Here is a 19,742-nt window from a genome sequence, read left to right as displayed (position 1 = left end):
AATATAAACAATAAACTTTAGTAATACGGTGAGATTTCGGAATGATAATGAGAGACCTATATAAGAGCCGGGATTGAAGTGGAATATCATCAACATTCGAGTGCCAGCTGACTTGATCTTCACCTGAAACACTCCTCTCTATTCAAAAATCAAGTAGGGTAATACACCATTAATTTGTTTACGTTTTCATTTACATATACCTAAGTTTTATCGGTTGTTGGACTGATTGTTCAATATTGTGTCCAACAGAAAATGAAGTTATTCTGCACCTTTGGTTTGGTGGCAGTTGCCATTATCCTTGGAACTTGTTCCGCTCTGCCAGCGCACAACAAACTCGGCGATGTTATTATGGAGAACGAGCAAGTACTAGACCCGGATGGACCAATGATTCTGCGCTGGACGATCATCAACGAAACAAGCGAAATCGAGATGGAACTGCAAACCAACTGTACCGGTTGGATGGGTTTCGTATTTGGAAATGGCATTGGTCAACCAGGAGCCATTGGCGACGGAGTTATTGGTGGATACAATGACGAACTCGGTCTGGGTTACATTGAAGTAAGTGTCTTTTTTAAATGAATATTCTGGTTCAGATTTGATAAATTGTTAGCATTAATTGCTCACTTTTCTCGTCAAACAGGACAGATGGCTCGATATTAGTGTTGCATCGGAAATCAAACCGGGAGGCGGTGAATTTGATGATAATGTCAACGTCGTTTTGGTGAGTGCAACTTACCAAGAACCATGGAGCATTATTCGCTTCCGACGTAATATCGACACCGGAGATTCGCAAGATGTTGTCATCAGGGTAAAATTATTGTCATTTTAAAAATCAACAGTTAAATATTCTATGCTAACGATTCACTATTTCGTACTCGTTTAAAAAACAAGCCTGGGCCGATGTTAGTCGTCTGGACTTATGCCGATTCTGATAACACGTCGATTCCTCATGACCCAGATACGCCAGGTGCTTCCTACGTGACATTCATCGCTCAATGAAGTGTTTAACAAGTAGATCAAGCTACGTATTAACGTATATGGCCTTTGCAGGGCCAACAGGAAATAACGATATGCATCAATGGGTTAAATTGGGGGTTGATTGGGGCTTAAACTAGGCTAGATGTGATTTTTCTCCCATCCTGTGCTACTTCTATCTATCTGTGAAAGTAAATGCAAATATATGCTGCATTTTGATTGAGAATTTAAAAAAAATACTGATAAATTAAAAATGGTAATCTTATAATAGAAATAAAAATCTTGTGTTTTATTAATTTAATCGAATGAACCTTTCTATTTTTGATCAATTTTTAATTTTTCTCTGGGCAACAGTGTTGCGTAGGAAAATGGCAACGTCCTCGCAACAAAAATAAAAAAGTAGCAGACGCCTTAGTCGCTTATCCGAAACCCAGTCCCAAATACATAAAATCCAAGGACGTGAGAGTAAATCGAAGAATAACTTGCAAAAAAAATGTCTAAAGTTCCACTTAGAGATGTTACACCTCTCTTGTACTCTATTAGAGCTTTTCTGCTAGGGGTATGTTCAACACAATTTCGGTTTGCTTGTTTCTCAATGTGACAATTCTTTTGAATTTCAGCGCACTCATAAATCTCAACTACGTTCTGCCAATGAAATGGCATCTCATGACCAACCTCCACCAAATTTGCCCGATGGCCCTTACCAAAAATTGAGTGGTAGGAGAATATTTATTCTTATTAGCTGTGGAACTGATATTTATTTACAACTTTTGAGTAGGGAGTTACTATTACACACATGATGCCCGTCGTGAAGTGCAGCCACCTACTATTGTTGCAGTGAACTCTAAGAATTCTTTGAAGCTTCCACCCAAGGCTGATTCCAAGTACAAAAGATTGATTTAAAATTGTTCTTCACTCAATGTCATTGTATTTTTTGCTCTTAGGGAATCTTCTGTTGCAGTAAAGAAGCCTATTGCCCCTGGTAAAGTTTTCCATTGGGATTAATATTCAATCTTACTAGAGGCAATACGATGAAATTAGATTGTATGAAAGGAGAATAATAAATGATCTAGAATGTAAATGGTTATGTCTTTTTTTTTCAATCCAATTTTTTATTTCCAACAAACTGCATGTAATTGTCCTTTAATCTCCACAATTCCAAAACATAAAGAAAAGCTGTTAACAAGTTAGTGCAAGCTTTTTGCATTGTTAATAAGACTAGTGTTTACTACTTTGAAGCTCTATCTTGGGAATGAACACACTTGCTAACCATATTTTGGATATCAGATTTAACTTTGCGTAAATTTGTACAAGGCACTCTCCCCGAAAAAACAAACATATTCATAAGCAACATTAACACTTTCACATCAACCCAAAAGTCCACTCCACATGTGGAAAGCACATAAATTTACAAAATCTTCGATGAATCCCTGCATAGCCATAGGTCTAGAATTAAACCCGTTATCCATGGGGAAAGCAGTCGACACGTCCATTTCTGTACTTGGCATTTCTTGACACAGGCTGCTTAGCTCCTGTTTGAAAGAAATTCAAATGATTGAATCTAATCCATGGAATTTCACACAATGAAACTGTCGCCACACACTTACCGCTTTATCGGCAAGAACGTCACAAGAGAGCATCATAGCCGTTCCTGGAAGCCTTTGGTTGAGGACGATGACGTACTGAATCTTCCCGTCGGCCGACGAATAGTGGCGGTGGTTCTCCGGGTAGCGCGAAAGTAAAAGTTTGGCAAGTCCTTGGTACCAACTCACCGGTTGGGCTAGCAAAGGAACGAGTTGCGGCTCGCCGGAGCTTATTGGTTCCCTATGCGACAAGGTGAGCAACTCGCGGAACTCAAAATAAGTGAGGTTAGTTGAAGATGAGGCTGGACTTTGCTGCAGTCGCTGCCAAAGCGTGTCTCTCCGGCAGTGTACTTTGGCCTGGTTAACGATGGCACGTATAAGTTCTTCCGCCTTCCTGGCTTGCTCGCTTATCATGGATTGCATATCTTGCTCATGTTTGGTGTAATAGCCTGGCAACAGAAAATGCAATCAGTGCACTAATGATAAATTAAGTAACAAATTGAAATACCCAAATAGTTGATCACTTCCTGCCGGATAAACATTGGCGACCTCATGTCCGTATGCTTCACAGCAGCAGCTGCTGCAGCCGCCGCCGCTGCAACGGCCGCCGCTCCTGCGGGCGACGTCCGGTTTTCTTCCGGCACAATCGCATTGACGATGATACTCTCCTTTCGTTGAGCGAAGCTCACCTCAGGATTACTGACCGACAGCAGCTCGGGAGTTGGCGTTTTCCTTTCTTTATCCGCCAACTGTAAATCTAAATTGCTCTTGGAAATCTTTGGTTGGTCGACAGAGGCTGGCTCTTTCTCGACGACTTGGGTCGAATCATCCTGGGCAGCCGAGACGGAATCCTCCGCCACACGATCGACTATTTCCAATGGGGGTGCTGAGGCCGCCTTAACCTACAAAGTAATCAATTCAAAGATGATTTGAATGAATTCAACATACTACCAAGCTTATTTATGCAATATGTTTTACCGGAGTCGCCGTAGACACGGTCCGGAATTTGCCTGGTTTCTTCTCCATCAACAATCTGGGATAGTATTCCCGCTTTGAGGTCATGATGACGTAAAATTTGATGAAAATGGTCATTGGATCTTCGCAGACCGATTCGTGGGACACCAACAACGTCACGTCATAGTCATCCGCGTGTTTGAGATCACCATATTCCCTACGAAGGAAGTTGAAAAGTTTGGAAAACATTCAACGCCACATTGCGTCATGAATTTAGCTTACCGTTGTATGGTTTTGAAGGGCCACTGTTTCGCTAAAACATACTCCGTCGTGACTTCATCACTGTCCGAGTTGGTCGAAGAAGCCATCCTGAGGACGTGGAACCCGTAACGGCGCTCGTGACTCAACAGATAATTGAACAGCTGTTCACCCGGAGTCGCAGGATCTTTGAGTGTCAGACTGTTGCTGACGACTTGATTTCTGGCAAAGTTAGGAGCCTGTAGAAACATTCGAGTTAGACAAATAGATTTCACCAATACAGCTCAAATCAAGGTGTATATACCTTGTTGTAATATTTGGTAAAATCGTCCAAGAAGCTGATTAAATGGAAACCGGGTTTTAATAGGTAATGACGGCCAGCGACGAATGAGTTGAGACTGCGAAGGTGGAAGTCGTACGTGAACGAGTGCAAGTGAAGTAGAACCTGCAAGAAAATAAAGACACATAAGGGAATGTGAAGAAGGTGCGCCATGCGAGTGGGTTCATTACTTTGATGTGATCGCATTCATTGAGAAAGCGATCGGTGTAATGCGCTTGGGCCGATGCGATGTGCGCCACGTTAGGAAAAGATCCGCCCGTACCGACTTGCAACAGCCGGGACATTTCCAACGCGTAGACTTTGGTGTAGAAAAAAGGTTCTTGAATGGCAACTTCGCACACCAGGATTCCACCTTTTAAAATTGAAGGAATAAATTGAGTCAAACTTATGGTTCTCGATTTTACTTCAATTCAATTCTCACCTTGATGAGATTTGTGAAAATAAAGCGTGTTGACGTCGGAAGAGGAAGAAGATGATGGCGACGATGGACTAGGACCGCCATTAATTCGCGAAGGATGCGAAACATGACGGACTCTACCCGTCTCATCTCCAGCGAGTCTTTGACTTTTCATAGCGCTTTTAGGGCCCCGTTTGGTAGCCAAAGGTTTGATTTCCATCTGCAAGAAGCCCAGTGTGTGGAGATATTGCACGTATTCCTACCATTCGAAACGTAAAAGAGTAAAAATGAGTTGAAACGATTCACGCAAAAAAGGCAAGTTGGACAGACTTGTAAATAGGCAGAACACAACGACTGGTGCCAGTGATCATCTGTCGGTCTTCTAGGTTGGCGAGGAGGCGAATTGCTGGGACTGTTCCGGCCGCCACTGTTGATGGAATTTCCAGATTCGTGTCTCGGCCGATATCTATTCAACACGAAATGACAATCAGTGGCTATTTCTTCTTTGAAGAATTAGAATGTCAAAAGTATTTACTTTAAAAATTCGTTGTTTGATGAAAGCGTAGTCATGTCCATGTTAGGATCCCGAGTTCTGGCCACCTGGAGTCGCCATTTCGGCAGGAAGAGAAGCGGCGTGAAGCAGTAGTGAATGATTCTCGCTACTTGTTTGAACAGCTGGATGATATCTTCAGTAATCGAAATGTTATTTCCCGAAGATCGCGCCGGACACAGGACCAGCAGCCGTTGCATTTCTTCCCGACGTTCGGAATATCTCTTCTCGATCCATTGCTGACCCTGCCGAGTCACCAGATCTCCTTGATTCCCGTAAGGCGTATTGCTCAGCAGTCTTGATAAGGGTACAAACGAGAATTTCAACGAAATTGATTGACAATGAAGTTGAATGATTCAATTACCTGGCTGGTTTGCTATCCCTAAAAGTCTCCAGATGAGCCAAGTGAGGCAAACTGGACTGACTGGGCTTGCGGCTGGAGCCGGCGTTATAATCGCGTGAGGCGGGCGGGACGTGCAGCTTGACCAAGGCTTCCATTTCCGACAAGACCAGGAACGGATTGTTGCGCAGAGTTTGGTGGGCGTGGACTCTGCCGGAGCACTGCTGATTGTGGAAGAGACCCAGTTTCTGGGCAACGATGCTGGAGAGCAAAGCCCAGCGGGCGTTGTGCCACTGGGCCAGACTGTTGCACTGCTTAATCAACGACTCGTAACTGTCCTTGTTGAAGTTGTACATCCACATGACCCATTCCTGGTCACGGCTGACCGTGGCCCATAGGAGTCGCTGACGCGGGATAAATGGCGAAACCAAAAGGCCGTGTTCTCCGCTCGTATTGACCCTGTCCACATCGCCGCCACTGCCGAAATGGCCGCTTTGCGAGTGAATTAGCCTCACCGCTTCTGGGCAAGGATTGTTTGGAGAATCTTGGGACCAAGAGACGAAGCGCTGATGGGCTCGTTGAACTTTGAGAGCCACTTGTCCGTTGCTGTCCTGCTGGATGTGGTCAGGCAAGTTGATCTCGCCACTCAACGACTCTTTCCACTGCGCCATATTGCGTCCGATCAGGATGTGCGTCTTGTCCAGCGTCGAACGATCCAGGCTGCCCTGTTTGGGACACCTGGAAATGGGCAGGCAGGGAACGTACGGAGCGTCGGGCGAGGGCGAAACAAAAATTTTCATCGACAGCTCGGGCGTCACCGAGGACGAGCAGATGTGAATGACGGCCTTCAAGAGCGACGGCACGCTCAACGGGGCTAGGACGGTGGCCTTCTGGAACTTGATAGACGCCACGTTCTTCTGGGCTCCTAAATTGAACCAATTCTCCAGAAATTTCGAGTAGACGGGATGGAGGATGCCACGTTCGCCCAATTCAAATTTGTCCAATTCCAGCGGGAAAGTGCCGGCGGTCAGCGAAGATGTGACAGATGACGTCGACATGCTCCGTTCGCAGAATCTTTCGATCGGCGATGTCGGACCGGAACTCCTGAACTGTAAAAGAACCAACTCGTCAGTTTAGCCAAAAGTTATTCGTTGCGAACCAAATTTTTTAAAGCGGTGGCAATAACTCAACCAATAAACCCAAATACACAACAGAAAGCGTGAAAATACCACTCGAAGCGTGTGTTTTAATTATTGTCCGTCTAGGGGGGAAAAAAGGATGGGGGATAGTGTTGGTGGGGATAGGTAAACCCATTTAGAATTCCCAATCCAAGCCGAGTGCACTCCCATATCTCGTGATAACTTTACCGTTGAGGTGCTGGACGAGACCGAGTCTAAGAGGAGGAGAGTAGCTCTCAAACGGGCCTGTTTGGCTAAATTGATTGGCGTTGAATTGGATCGATGGCCTTCCTGACAACCAACATTTTCCGTTTTCAAAACAACACCTAGTTTTTGTTTTCAACCCAAATTTTCTGCTGTCGTACCGCGGGCCACAGTTCCAGCTTGCCCACAACAACATTTATGTCTTACCTGAATACTAGAAACGGGAGAAAGAGGTCGATCACGGTTGGAGCTGGTCGTCCCCGAAGTATGTCTCACCTTCCACTTGGGATCTGTCAAAATCAATCCAGTTTTAAAACTTGTAAATAATATTATTGGAGAGTTGGATCAAGTAGCACCTGCGGCTGATTGAGAAGTTAGTGGATGGGATACGGTGGATGTAACCCCCTGACGGTTAGGTGGAAGGCCGCTAAATGACACTGATCTCGAACGAGGGTCGATAGGAATATCCTCCTCGGGAACTTTAAAAAAGGATCAAGAACAACGAGATGATTCACAAGTGAGATGACATGAATTCAATCAAATGTTAAGGCACGAGTTAAAGAAATTGTTAAGTATAAATAAAGGAGAAAGGGGGCTAACTACCGATGGGCTGGATCAACTGCCACTTACGGCGAACGGGGGTGGTCGGCTCGGAACACGGCAGGCCGTCTCCCGTAGCTTGCGGGATCACCACACCATCTTCATCGGCCAGTGCACAAAGAGGGAACGGCAAGAGTCGATACTCTAAAACGACATCCCAAAGAGCATTCTGGATGGCCGATTCTAACTTCTCTCTCAACATGTCCAAACCGATGTGGCCACGCTCCCAGATGCGGAATTCGATGGCCGCCATGGGTCCTGGCCGCTTCCTCTCGATCGCCTTTTCGTAGAGGCTCGTGGTAAGGAATTCTTCAAATTCATTATACATCACAGGGCCCACTCCGCCATCCGTTTTGACGGCTGTGATCGGCCGGGGCCATGCCAGGTTGTTGACTGGCGAACCCTGTCCGTCCACAAGGGAAAATGCAATGCAGGCGATGCCACGATTGCCGGACCCTTGAGGTCGATTGTACAAATAGACATCCGAAGAAGGAGACGGAAATGGAGACGAATAATCTTGGAAGTGATGGCCGGCAAAGTTGTCCATGTACTTTGGCGTGTAAACGACCGAGTCCAGCAAGTTCTGGCGCAGGTAATACGCCAGAGCGGTCAAATACGGGAGAGCACAAGCACGGACAGCTGACTGGAGGACGATGTGAGGTGGCTCGTGCGGTTTCTGGATGAAATGGACGTCATCCGACGTCAACTTGCAAGCCGCATTGCGGCTGAGCAGCGAATGGAGGACTTCCAGCACAGCGTCGTCCAGTTTGTTCTGCAGGACTCGAACCAAATCGCCTTTGATAGCCGGACCAGCTTCCGTGATGCCGTGCACTTTGAGCTGGATGCAATCTTCTCGTCGCAACAGATGTTGCTGCGACTGGTACTGTTGGCTACGGTTAAGCGACAGACTGCCCAAGCTCATCTGATCTCCTCCGACACTTTCTCTTTCGCTAAAGGAGCCACTACGCCGTTGCAGGTCGACGCTGTCCTCATCTAAACCGCCTGGAATAAAAACAAAACAATTCATAATTTTTTAAAAAATTTGAAACAAGTTCAAAACGCACCTCTTTCGCTAACGTTCCAGTTGGATGAGCGCCTGGAACAGCTGTAAACGACACCATCCGCTTCATCGGTATTGTAACGAGAGACGGAAACCGAATCCGAGGGGTTTCGGTGACTGATGCACGACGACTCGTTCAGGCGGAGGTAGAAAACGTTGCCGGAATCTTCCTGGTAGACGAACATGTTGTTGCGGTTGTTGACGCTGAAGGCGCTGAGCACGATGCGTAATTGCTGGACACCTTTCGAAGTACCCAGCTTACCGGGGCCAGTCTTGAGGCGCGGATGGAGCGGGAAGTGGGTCTCCCATACTTGTCGGCATTGGAATGTGCCCGGCTGCAACTTGAGAGTGGCTTCAAGGTAGCCGGGCTGCTCCTGGTAACCGTAATGCAAATGATCCGAGTTGATACGGTGGTAGGAAGGTTTGGTGTGGGCCAAATCGTCCTGATGCCAAATGTCGTCGTTTGTTTCCGGCTCCAATAGGCCGTTGCAGAGCCTCGTATCGTGCAGATCTTTGAGCAGCATTTGCTGGTTGATTAATTTGCCCAGTGCCGTTATGCTGCTGAGCAAATCTTCGTGGATTTGCCTCCACTGTAGCAATTCTTCCGGGCGGGCTAGCTCGTAGCGACAATGGAAGTAGGTCACGACAGCTTCTTCGCTAACTTTCAACACCAGCCAAAACGGAGGCATCTGAAATGAAATTGACAGTTTAGAAAATTATCAATCGATTCCCAATCCGCACAGCTAACACAACACGACAATATTTTACTTTGGGCTTTTCCATTTCCAAATCTTTGAGCCATTCGCATTCATCTTCCGAATCCGAACTGCCACCTTCGTAGCCGTCTTCAGTATTGCGGATGCTGTCCACCAAACTGGACGAATCGCTGTGCCTCGTTCCTGCGGAATAATCAAACGCACAATGATGGATATTTTCACCAAAAATCACTTTAATGAATCATTTTACCTGGAATGGATGTGGTTCCAGATTCGAATCTTCGCTTTGAAGATTTCTTTATCGGAGAGTCGGACTGGATGTTGACATCATCCAGCTTCACGTCAATGTCAGCATCCGCTGTATTGTCACCTTCGCTGTTGGAGACTAAGGTGATGGTGGAATCGATCATGACAGTCGCTTCTTTGGTTGCTTCACTCTCCAATTCCGCCATTGTATCTTCGGCCGGATAGTTCATTCGATCTTCTTCGGCTTCTTCCGGCTGTTCTTCAACCACCAACCCGCCAGTGGCGCACGAATCGGTCGACGTCTGAGCGACAAGGGAGCGACTAGCAGACGCATCACTGGTCAGATCACCGTTCGTCTTGCTGAAGGTGGACGAACCCAACGGTGGATCCAGAGATCCTTGAAATTTATTCAAGCTATTGTTCTCCGTGAGATAGTAGAAAGATCCTTCCTCCCGCAAGCGATGGCCTGAAACGACAAGAGTCAAAGTAACCGCGAATAAATAACACACGCTGTAATAATTTCTTCCGAGTTACGATTACCTTGAATGGACATTTTTTTGAATTCCGCTAAAAAACGACGGGAACTCTCCTGTGGATTCAAAACGAAATGCAACGGAACGATTTTGCGGCGACAGGAAGGACGGTGTGGTGATGAATGAACGTGTTGGACCACCTGAAAACGAACAAGGGAAAAGTCTAGTCGAGTTGGCCGATAACTACAAAGAAAACAATAAGACGTACGGCAACCAGTGTCGATTCCAGCATGGGAAACGAATCCAGCATGAAAGCGACAATTTCATCCCTGAGCATCCACTCAATTTCGGCCAGAGCCGCTTTGACGGGTTTTCTTTGGCCTTCTGGAATGTGCAACAATTGGCGTGAAATGCTTTCAGTACGGTCATCCTCGTCCATCGGCATGGCGTCTTCATCTTCACTCAATTCCGACTGCGAAGCCAGCGTCGCGCAGGGATTGTTGGCGTCCAGGATACCCGAAGAACTGCTACAGAAAGATGTGGTTCGGTGATTATGCGGACCAGGAACCAATTCTTCCAGATCCGATCGGAATGTCAAACAGAGGAAATCCAAAGTAATTTTCAATCCTTTCAAATCCAGCACCGCTGATGATCCTGAAGAAGCGAAAAAGAAAAAATTTGAATTGAATTTCTAATTAAAACCAATTACTGGAGATTCCTTACCAGGGAGAATGGACATCAGATCTCCCAAGCAGGTGGGCAGAGCGTTCAGCGATTGGCTGGTAACGTTTTTCTTCGAACGGACAGTGGCCGTCAGGTGTAGGAAAAGAGGGACAGATGGCACTTCCGCCTCACCTTCGCCATCTTCTTCCCATTCGACGTCATCTATGGGCTCTGATCCGGAATCGGAACGGCCTCCAGTCAACGAACAAGTCCGACTGACGGAATTTTCCGTGTCGAAGGATTGCCGGAATTCGACCATCTCGTTGTCGTCAAGACCGACGCTCAAATTATGGGCGGCCATGTCCGTTGGTACGGGTGAAATGGGATGGTCGGGCGGGCAGTAGAAGTAGTAATCGAAAAGAGACGGGACCGGCTTGAAAGAGAGGCAGACAATTTCCTGGAAACGCGTGCGGATGAGTTTGTGCAAGTGCTTGAGGTTGGCGCAGGGCTGGTGCAGGCGGAGCAAACTCAGCGGGAAATGCCATTTGGCATCATCGTCGTCCACCAAGGGCTCGCCGGAAGAGGACGTCTGCCTTTGATGGCGGAGTACTTCGACGCCGGCCTTCATCTTGAAATCCTTCAGATGCCCACAAATGTTTTGAATGAAAGCCGTAATGTCGACTTCCAGGAGCGTCTCTTTACACAGGTTCATGGCTGCTTCGACGTCACGCGAATGGATGGCACGACCCAGCTGGAGCGAGGTGAACAGGGCTTGGCCCAGACACTTGCAGTAAAGAGCCTCGACGACGGCGCAGTACTGGGAAAGGGTATTGACAGATCCGGCAGAGACTGGATCGTCTGGGATAGGCTCCGATTCCGGTTGACCCGGCACTTCTTTATCTTCTTCTTTTTCTTCGTCATTGCTGGCCGAAATGTCTTCCTCATTCGGGAAGGTGTGGTCCCGACTGAGAGACACCTTGGGATTTTCCCCCCTGGACAGCAATTGGCCCACCAGGTTCGTCAATGGGCAATCGAAAACGTAGACGGGCAGAGTCAACGACGCGAAGACGGGAGCAGATCTCACGGGAGATGAGAAAGACGGCAAAGACGTCACGGGCCGGAAGTAGGAAGCTCCGCTACCAAATAAGGAATTGGACGCTTTGCTGCTGTGTCGTCGATCCGCAGATCCGACTGAACAGCTGGCGTGGACGTGATGGTGCTGGAATGGCTGCGGGTGTGGCGGATGATGTTGATCGTGGGACAAGGGAGCCGTGTCGAGCGAGCCTGCCCGGATGCGAGCTGCCTGAACTGACGAATGACTTGCCAGTCGTGGGCGTTGCTGTCCGGCGAACGAATTGGTCCGCGTAGGACCCAACGAGCACGGCTGCGAAGTCGATTGCGACTGAGAGCAACTCGTCATCTGATCGTCGTCCGTCGTCAAATGTTTAGCGGCTTCCTCATTGGTCGACTTGCTCTCCATCGAGCCTTCATTATTCGTGTAGGGCTCTGTTTCCGGAGTGAAATCCGGCTTGACTTTGGTCAGGTGGGGTGAACGAGTCATCTGCAAATGCTCGTCGTTGAGCATCAGCAATTTCAAGTCCTGTCAATCACAATCAAATTTGTTCAAATCAAATTCATTGATCATTCAAGTATTTAAATCGGTTTCCAACCTGGAAGGAGGCCGGAAGGAGGACCAGCACAATGTGGGAGGAACTCACGCTCTTGACAAAACAACGCCACATGGGCACGCCGCCTTCGCTATTGCTGGCAGCCGGATCTGTACGGTCCTCGTGACAATTGATGCCACTTCGATAACTAATGTTCAGCGGCGTCAGCAAAGATGGCCTGTAATGGAATGTAATGGATGGTGTTTAATGTCTTGTAATGGAAAGGAGAAAGAATAGAAATGTTTTCACCTGCTAGGCGGATTACTCAAGTTAATGTCCCTAGGACTGCGCGGAGTAATTGCTTCACGCGCAGTGGCAAAAGAATCCACTTCCGTATCAGGATCTAATGTTCCGCGTGTTGGAAAAAAAAAAGATAAGATATTAAAATCAAACCAAAATTTGATTGAATCTTTAATCAATTTCACCATTGTTGTTGGGGAAATCGTCGTCTTTGAGTGGACATTCAGAGGCCGCCTGAAGCTCCAGATTTTTGAGCAGCTCACGACAGTCGTTGTCCTGGAGTATGACCTCTTGGAGACCCAACTGGGAAAGCTGGCGCGTTAAGAGATCAAACAGGAGCTCGTTAACCGTATCCGCCGAACTGGGGATGTACCGGACGGGGGACTTGAATTCTGCGGGCCAGAAACATGTGAAAATTGAATTAACTCTATTCAATTAATCCAACAATATCAACGCATACAAATACCTTGAACAAATGTACTGAACATCAATTTGGCTCGGCTACATTTGGGCAAGAGTCTGGGCAGCTGGAAACAGAATGGAACACAAGTGACCGTGTCGTCCTTGAGCGCTTCTTCCGTCCGTCGGTCCCATCCGTTGGGCGGAGTGAAGTGACTGGAGGAATCGTTTCCAACGGCAGGTGAAAACCCATCCCTCCGTCCGTGTATTCCGGGTGACGGCGGGAAGGATTTTTCCGGCTCACCCGCAGCGAGCGCTCGGTCCGCCTGGCGGCACATCAAATTCAGATGCTCAAAGGTCACCAACGACGAAATGCAATCCAAATCCATTGGATAAAACTAAAAAAACCAATATGTTGTCATTAAAATAAATGTATTCAAATCTTCTTCTCCCCACTCCATAAGAAAAAATCTTATCTCTTTAGTGTACACACTTGTCTATACAACCAAAATTTATCATCGTTCATTATCTTTATTATTCACGGCTCTTGACCGCAAAGCCTTATTCCGGCCGGAGGGATTGACCGATAAGCCGCGACTATTTATGATGTGCGCAGATCAGTTTAATCATATCGTTCACCACTCTTTTTCTCTGTTGTTGACTTGTGATAAAACATTCTTAGGCCGGCATGTTTCGGTCTTGACACACACACACACAGACGTAGTTTTACTCATTTCCGGTTATCTCGCCCATAGGCGTCAATATCCGTCCGTGACTTCCGCCCATTTCTTAAGAATGCAACCATAGGGCTAACCTCAATTCATTGCGTACGTGTCGTGTTTCAGTGAAAATATCTTTCCATTTTAAAGTAAACAGACACTTGATATAAAAAGTGCGACCTCAAAGACTCGGATTCTTTATTTTCGATAGTTCGATTGTATTTATTTCTAACCTCATCGACCATCAAACGAATTGTATTTCAATTTTCAAACGACACCAATCAAGAATCAAAGACGTCGGCGGATCAAAGAAGAAAATGATCTGGGGGGAAGAAGTTGGAGTAGTTGAATCTCACTTATATCTAATGTATCAAAGTGGAGATCCACTGCTCCACTTATTCCCCAATCCAGTCAGAAAAAAAAAACTTAATAAATCAAAATCAAAAGAAAAATAGCAATTAAAAGAACAAAAAAAAAAAATAGTAATAAAATAGAAAGTTTTAAACCAATTTGTAAAAGCGGGTGGCGACGAGAGTAGCGACCGTGAGCTGGAAGAGATAGATCTGGCAAATAACGATTGTAAGGGTTGGCGCGACGTTTGGAATTCGCCTGGATCCACTAGGAAACGGCAAATTGCAAAGCGCCGGTAACCTTTTTGAGAACCAAAGACAAAAATGCCGAGATCCCCACTTCCAACTCGACGGGCCAGGCTACCAAAGAGATGCGGCAGGGGAAAATGAAATCTTCAACTTGGGATTTCTTGCTGCTGCAACGAAGAGGAGAGAGGCCTGTTCTCTCCTTTGACGACACAACTCGCAACTGGGCTTGCAGATGGGCAGGAACAAGTAGACCACTCTACCTTTTGGCAGCCCAGTTTTATACCACCCGGTCGAAACGACGGAGCAGAGGTGGCGAGGAGTGTCGTTAAAAGAGATAAGTGAGACCTCCCTTCTCTTTGTCCAGTCAGTTATCTCTGACTAATCAGCAGGTTCAACGTGGACTACACTTGTTCCAACTTTGGGGCCATGAGAAAATTATTACGAAAGAGATTTTTACGCGTCGTCTTTGATCCGCTCGACGTTTTGAAATTAAAACAATTGATTGGTGTCTTTATTGAAAATTAATTAAATCGAATCTTGAGTCATGTCGCCTTTCAATTTTCACGCATTCTTAAAAATTCAATTCGCATTGGTTTGCTTATGCCTCTAACAGGTGAATTTCGAACGTTGCAGGTGGCTAAGATTGGGTAACCATAGCGTTGCTCAACGGTAATCTTATCAGGATCGAAAAAAAAAAAATTTTCAAATAAAAAAAAACTTTGAGGATGATGTCAAGTCTTTTAGCGTTTGGAAAACAACGAGAAAGAGAGGGGAGAGGTTCCTAATCTTTGAAAGTGCAAACAAACCGTATTTGCTCAATAAGCTCACCCTTCGCCGAGAAAGTAAAAAAAAAAAAAAAATGAATCCGATTTTGAGGCAACTCGAAACTACGTGATAACTGATAATATCACGTGCTCAAAGAATATGGAAAGACAGCCAGTGTGTGTTTGCTTCGAGATAAAACTAAAATGTTATTTACTCAAAAATTCGAAATACGGCTCTTAAAATCTTTCGTTATGAGCTCGAAACATGATCTTTCATTCCAAAAAATCAGACGCCGGGTATTATTAATATTTTTCAAAAGGAAACAAGTAAAATGGATTCATTAGTCCAGAAAAAGCAAGGGAGAAAAAAAAAAAGAAAAAAAATCAACCTGCTCCGTTGCGCAAACATTTGGTAAAAGTTTGTCATGCGTTAAAAGTTTTCTTATCTTTCAAAATAAAACTCTGGTCGAGTAGACGTTTACATTCCGGCTCTTGACCGTTAAACCCTGTCAATTGGGCGACGAGATATACAGTTGGAGTTTGCTCGTGTTTCAGATACTAAAAGTACACAAAAAGGTAGAGTCATTTTGTGAGACTTGTGGACTGACAGACCGGGTCCTAAAACCCAGCCTTAAACCTGCCCTTATCTTTTCTTGAAAGACAAACTGAAGTGAAAGTAACGGATTCCCATCTTCTCTAAAAGAAGAACATCACCGAATTAGAAATGAATATGAACGCGTGGCTTACCGATTCGGCCACGTCGTGGTAGTCTAATCCCTGGAAAAACCGTCGCTCGTGCGGTGAATCGCCCACTACTCCTGTTTGGGGTTCGACCCAGCATTCGGTGACAATCTCCAACTGGGCGCCGGACGAGTCCAAAATGTCAGACTCTTCCGTCGCCTCGTCTTCCGAATCTTTTTGGCCGAACGTTCCCGTGCTGTGAGGAGGGAAAAGCACGTACTGTACTATGCAGGCGCAATTTTTGGGATGGTCCGGCGATTCTTCGTCGACCGTAGCCGGAAGCAACTGGCAGTTACGTCCCTAATATATAGCACAAAATAAAGAAATAATGACAGTGATGAAGACGTAATTAGGAAATTGGCTTGATTACCTCCATATCCACCTCCAAAAGGAATGTAAAGATGCCCGAGGCAGAGTGAGCAAAGCTGAAACCTTCTTGCAACCTCATTTTGGTGATGATGGACAAAATTCTGGCAACTGAATTCAAACTGAGAGACAAACCCGGAGAGCCCTGGATGCACCAAATCCATCTTCTATGATGCAAATAATGGCTGAGGGTCGACCACTGCGTACCTGTAAATGACACGAAACAATCAAAATGGAATGGTGACACAGGGCAGCGTCAATAAACGTCGAACTAACCAGGACTAGACGATTGACGCTTAAGGAGGTTGTTATTCTGTCCTACGAACGGATCGTTTGGAACAACTTGGAAGAAATCCACTGGCATTTTCTCGTACCTGATATACAATCAAATGGGTTAAATTCCAATAGGTAACCTACGAGTGTCGAATCGAAAAACATACCGTAGAAGAATCTTCTCTGCCGGTTTCTGCAAAACTTTGCAACAAGGAATGGCGGCCACTGATTTGAACGCATCTTGTGGAAGGGAGCGCTGAGGGAAATTTAAGCTCTGAATGACTTTTTTCAGATCACCCACAACCTTTAGAGACGAGGAAAGAAAATTAGCTTAATTTTTGAGATAGTTTAATGGGGAATTACTTTTTGACGGATAGATCCAGTGGTGCCCCCTAAAAAGGCAATGCGGATCAGAACACATGGCGGTTTGTGTGTTAGCCGTACGAGGTAGAAAGATACCGGTTTCTCCGAGTCAGTGCACACCAGCCCGATATAAGAATGATTTTCCAGGAGGACGAATGAGGTGAAGTCTCGTAGCGCTGCATTCAGAGCTGTTGCCGCCTTAATCGAAGGAAAAAGATTTTCGTTAACTTCAAGACGGTGGAGAAATTACAAAAAAAAAATTTCAGTTTACTTGTCGACACTGAATTGAGTGGTAACGGCCGCTAGTCGATGGCACATGCAGATGCTTGGGCAAAGGGCGATCGTGCTGGAACAGAATGCCGATGCGGTGACAATGCAACCAACGCTGCCAGTAACCAATATCCAAAACACAAATCGGTCTCCAAAAGGCGTCGAACTGTGGATAAGCAAAATCGCTCGACGCGTTGACTAGGGAGCTCTCATTCGGAGGCAAGTAAAAGAGAGGAACTCCACTTTTGATGGCTTCTGGAACCGTGTAGAAAGCTGGATTTGATGAAAACGAGTGCAGGTGAACGAGAAGTTGATCCGTCTCTGACAGATTTTTGATCGAGGCCCAATAAGATTGCACGACCAACTACGGAGAAATCCTTTAAAATTAAAACGCAACATTTTTAATATATAAAAGGGTAAACCCCACCTGGCGGTATCTGGAGCAAAGATCCTGGATTTTTTTGCAGGTAACGTCGTGTAGAAATTCGTAAGGTCCTTGTATGCTGATGCCACACCTGACAGTTCCCTGAGTTATGGGCCATTGTCCTCTAATCGAATACTCGATTTGGATTGCAGGTCGCCATGGAAGAGTCAAGAGGACTTCAACAACTTCATCATCCAGATGGACCTGCGGATTGAAGAAACATTATTGCTCACGTTCTTAACACATTGGCCATCGAAAGAAATATTAGACCTCCTTAATGGTGAAACCCTCTCGAAGTCGACAGGACAAGACGCTGTGCAATGAGCAATTGACTTGATATTCGCTCACTTTCTTCTTGACTCGATGGATAGCGCTGGCTTCGAAGCAGCGATTGGAAAGACTCCAGTTTTTCGAATCCTATTTTAGAATTGAACAAAACGTTTTGAGTAAATCAACAGATTAAGATGATTTATTCTTAATTGGTTTACCGTCTGGGTTGGTCTCAAAAGATATTTTTCAAAGCCCCAAGTTAGAAACTGTTTATGATACACGTTCATCTGATAATCGTAGTTATTGTCCACATGCGGAGCACCACTAAGACAAGTGCCGAAAGTCGTAGACGCCACAAATTCCATCAGGTCATTATTTGGCAAAAAACCTTCGGATGACGCGGGATGGCAAGTTCTGGAACCAACCTATCGGATGAATTTAAAAGAAATGCGTTTTAGTGGGATTGTTTAGATTGTATAAAACACAATTTGATTGATACCTGGACAAATGAACAGGCGATAGTGTTGTGTCGAAGCTGAGAAAGCAAAGCTTCAGACCACCCAGCATCAGTCGTTCCAAACACTCCATCAGTGAAGATGATGATTCCTAGTGAACAGTTTAAAGACGTAAAAATCTGATCATATCATTGATTGAACGTATTAATGGTTACCGGCGCTGCTCTTTTCCGGAAGAAGCTCTAAGGCGAGCATCCCGTAGCGTAGAATGCTGATAAAGGAAACTTCTGGGGTGGCCATACTGATGGTAGAACTATTCGTTGTTTTATCGGACAGGCTTTCAAACAATCCACCGACTATCCTTTCGGCATCTGCCAATTGTGCGTCTCTCTGTTCTTCGACGAAGGTTGTCCAACATGATAATCGGATTTCACTGGAAAATACAAAAGGTGCGTCATCAGTTTTCGTTCGAACACGAGTCCTTCATGAACATACATTGAGCTAAGTTTGAATTGAACCAGATCCACAAAGGCATTGACATTATCTTGCTGTAGTAACCATCCAGCAACAAGGACCTGTGAAATAGATAAAAAAAAATTCCAGAAAGTTCTGAAAATGTTTTAATGATGATGGAATTATTTTAATTTACCTGTTGTCCTTTTGAAACTAGAAATGGTGTGTGAGCAATAACAGTGACATAAATTTTTGGGCAAAATAGAAGCTGACTTCCAGGAACAGTAAACGGTCTGGCTAGTCCTTGAACACAATTTCTGTGAATAGAAAAAATATCAGTAAATGTTGATATTGAAAGGAATACTGAAATTACTTGAATGAAGAAAGAATCTCATCAAGCAAAGTAAATCCTCCAATACAATCCACAGTTGCAGCAGAAGGGCTCAGATCCAGACAGAGTGCAAGACGATATGTGTGGGAGAGAAAAGTCACCACAGTTGAAGGAGTAATCACATATCTAGAATTAATGTAATTTTTAGAAATAAATGAAGAAACATGTTGACAAATGTTGTTATGACATACTGATAAAGATGGCTAGTATCCCAATCCCACTCTATGGGTGTTTCTTGGGGGATGGCAGAGACTATTTCTATTTCTCCCTTGAAGTGTTCCACCTTGTCAGCTTTAGGTATTTGGACTGTGTGATTCAGGTGGTTAAAATACCACTCTGCTCGAGCATTTCTTGATATCCTGTAATCTTTCTTCATCAACAAGAAAAGGTGCTCTGCCTGAAGCTCCATTGTTTCTTCATTTTCTGAACCCATTTTAGAGTTAGAAGCAAAATTTTTCGAAAATCTGTTACCATGGGGCTTTTCACATTTCTAGTGACACGTGATCGAATATACCAAAATACGGAACTTTCAGTAAAGAACCAGGCGAAACCAATAAGAGTATTCCATAGATGAGCCTTGATTAGTATTTATTAAGACGTACTGAACGTAAACAGATGTTTCGTTCATATGAACCTGATTTCATATTATCGCCCCACAAAACACATCTTGATTTACTCGTTTTAGTCCCGTATTATTGCTTTCTCCGCAGTCCACACTCGCGAGAATGTTTTGATCTTCATCAATAAACATTGAATGCCTTCTAGAAACTCCCCCTTCATTTTTTCCTGCGCCCCAAGCGGCAAAAAATAA

General features: G+C 45.2%; 3 protein-coding genes across 9 annotated transcripts; 2 read left to right on the top strand and 1 right to left on the bottom strand.

Annotated features, from left to right (window-relative positions):
- Window positions 1-12: 12 nt before the first annotated feature.
- On the top strand, window positions 13-1,271 carry LOC124188601. 3 transcript variants are annotated; one of them, XM_046581337.1, is made up of 4 exons: window positions 13-153; window positions 250-558; window positions 641-808; window positions 892-1,271. In XM_046581337.1, exons 2-4 carry the CDS (start codon window positions 253-255, stop codon window positions 997-999), a joined length of 582 nt encoding a protein of 193 aa, XP_046437293.1. In that variant the 5' UTR covers window positions 13-153; window positions 250-252; the 3' UTR covers window positions 1,000-1,271. The 3 variants fall into 3 exon arrangements, with proteins under 3 accessions (XP_046437293.1, XP_046437292.1, XP_046437294.1); XM_046581336.1 differs by having other exon boundaries at window positions 34-157; XM_046581338.1 differs by having other exon boundaries at window positions 67-154; window positions 247-558.
- Window positions 1,272-1,370: 99 nt separating this feature from the next.
- LOC124188602 (NADH dehydrogenase [ubiquinone] 1 alpha subcomplex subunit 7-like) lies at window positions 1,371-2,056 on the top strand. The gene is made up of 4 exons (XM_046581340.1): window positions 1,371-1,534; window positions 1,596-1,692; window positions 1,754-1,859; window positions 1,920-2,056. The coding sequence occupies exons 1-4, from the start codon at window positions 1,469-1,471 to the stop codon at window positions 1,978-1,980; spliced, it is 330 nt and encodes a 109-aa protein (XP_046437296.1). The 5' UTR covers window positions 1,371-1,468; the 3' UTR covers window positions 1,981-2,056.
- On the bottom strand, window positions 2,053-19,667 carry LOC124188600 (KICSTOR complex protein SZT2-like). 5 transcript variants are annotated; one of them, XM_046581332.1, is made up of 41 exons: window positions 19,446-19,667; window positions 19,123-19,371; window positions 18,914-19,057; window positions 18,737-18,857; window positions 18,583-18,662; window positions 18,303-18,520; window positions 18,132-18,238; window positions 17,851-18,057; window positions 17,633-17,779; window positions 17,366-17,566; window positions 16,940-17,302; window positions 16,669-16,866; window positions 16,473-16,609; window positions 16,309-16,406; window positions 16,037-16,239; window positions 15,673-15,966; window positions 12,911-13,241; window positions 12,630-12,836; window positions 12,454-12,547; window positions 12,208-12,382; window positions 10,598-12,137; window positions 10,143-10,528; window positions 9,942-10,074; window positions 9,406-9,867; window positions 9,208-9,338; window positions 8,444-9,128; window positions 7,383-8,381; window positions 7,136-7,258; window positions 6,987-7,069; window positions 6,765-6,866; window positions 5,422-6,506; window positions 5,043-5,354; window positions 4,838-4,973; window positions 4,532-4,766; window positions 4,281-4,462; window positions 4,075-4,215; window positions 3,795-4,009; window positions 3,537-3,729; window positions 3,067-3,460; window positions 2,583-3,007; window positions 2,053-2,507 (listed from the first exon to the last, which is right to left on the bottom strand). In XM_046581332.1, the coding sequence occupies exons 2-41, from the start codon at window positions 19,362-19,364 to the stop codon at window positions 2,343-2,345; spliced, it is 11,694 nt and encodes a 3,897-aa protein (XP_046437288.1). In that variant the 5' UTR covers window positions 19,365-19,371; window positions 19,446-19,667; the 3' UTR covers window positions 2,053-2,342. The 5 variants fall into 5 exon arrangements, with proteins under 5 accessions (XP_046437288.1, XP_046437287.1, XP_046437289.1 ...); XM_046581331.1 differs by having other exon boundaries at window positions 19,123-19,667; XM_046581333.1 differs by having other exon boundaries at window positions 7,410-8,381; window positions 19,123-19,667.
- Between the last annotated feature and the right edge of the window lie 75 nt (window positions 19,668-19,742).

Source organism: Daphnia pulex, chromosome 2, assembly GCF_021134715.1.
Source record: "Daphnia pulex isolate KAP4 chromosome 2, ASM2113471v1".
NCBI classification, from domain to species: Eukaryota; Metazoa; Arthropoda; class Branchiopoda; order Diplostraca; family Daphniidae; genus Daphnia; species Daphnia pulex.
The sequence above is the reverse complement of the archived record's forward strand: the minus strand, read 5'-3'. Positions and strand labels throughout refer to the sequence as shown.

What these genes read in the sequence shown, in the direction of transcription:
- LOC124188602 (XM_046581340.1), top strand. Translation starts at nt 1,469, where the DNA reads ATGTCTAAAGTTCCACTTAGAGATGTTACACCTCTCTTGTACTCTATT. An exon ending in TTAGAGCTTTTCTGCTAGGG is followed by an intron (nt 1,535 to 1,595) that starts GTATGTTCAACA and finishes TTTGAATTTCAG; the next exon opens with CGCACTCATAAATCTCAACT. An exon ending in CCCTTACCAAAAATTGAGTG is followed by an intron (nt 1,693 to 1,753) that starts GTAGGAGAATAT and finishes ACTTTTGAGTAG; the next exon opens with GGAGTTACTATTACACACAT.
- LOC124188601 (XM_046581337.1), top strand. Translation starts at nt 253, where the DNA reads ATGAAGTTATTCTGCACCTTTGGTTTGGTGGCAGTTGCCATTATCCTT. An exon ending in TCGGTCTGGGTTACATTGAA is followed by an intron (nt 559 to 640) that starts GTAAGTGTCTTT and finishes CTCGTCAAACAG; the next exon opens with GACAGATGGCTCGATATTAG. An exon ending in CGCAAGATGTTGTCATCAGG is followed by an intron (nt 809 to 891) that starts GTAAAATTATTG and finishes TTAAAAAACAAG; the next exon opens with CCTGGGCCGATGTTAGTCGT.
- LOC124188600 (XM_046581331.1), bottom strand. Translation starts at nt 19,364, where the DNA reads ATGGGTTCAGAAAATGAAGAAACAATGGAGCTTCAGGCAGAGCACCTT. An exon ending in TTGAGTAATCCGCCTAGCAG is followed by an intron (nt 12,383 to 12,453) that starts GTGAAAACATTT and finishes ATTCCATTACAG; the next exon opens with GCCATCTTTGCTGACGCCGC. An exon ending in TTTTCACAAATCTCATCAAG is followed by an intron (nt 4,463 to 4,531) that starts GTGAGAATTGAA and finishes CAATTTTAAAAG; the next exon opens with GTGGAATCCTGGTGTGCGAA.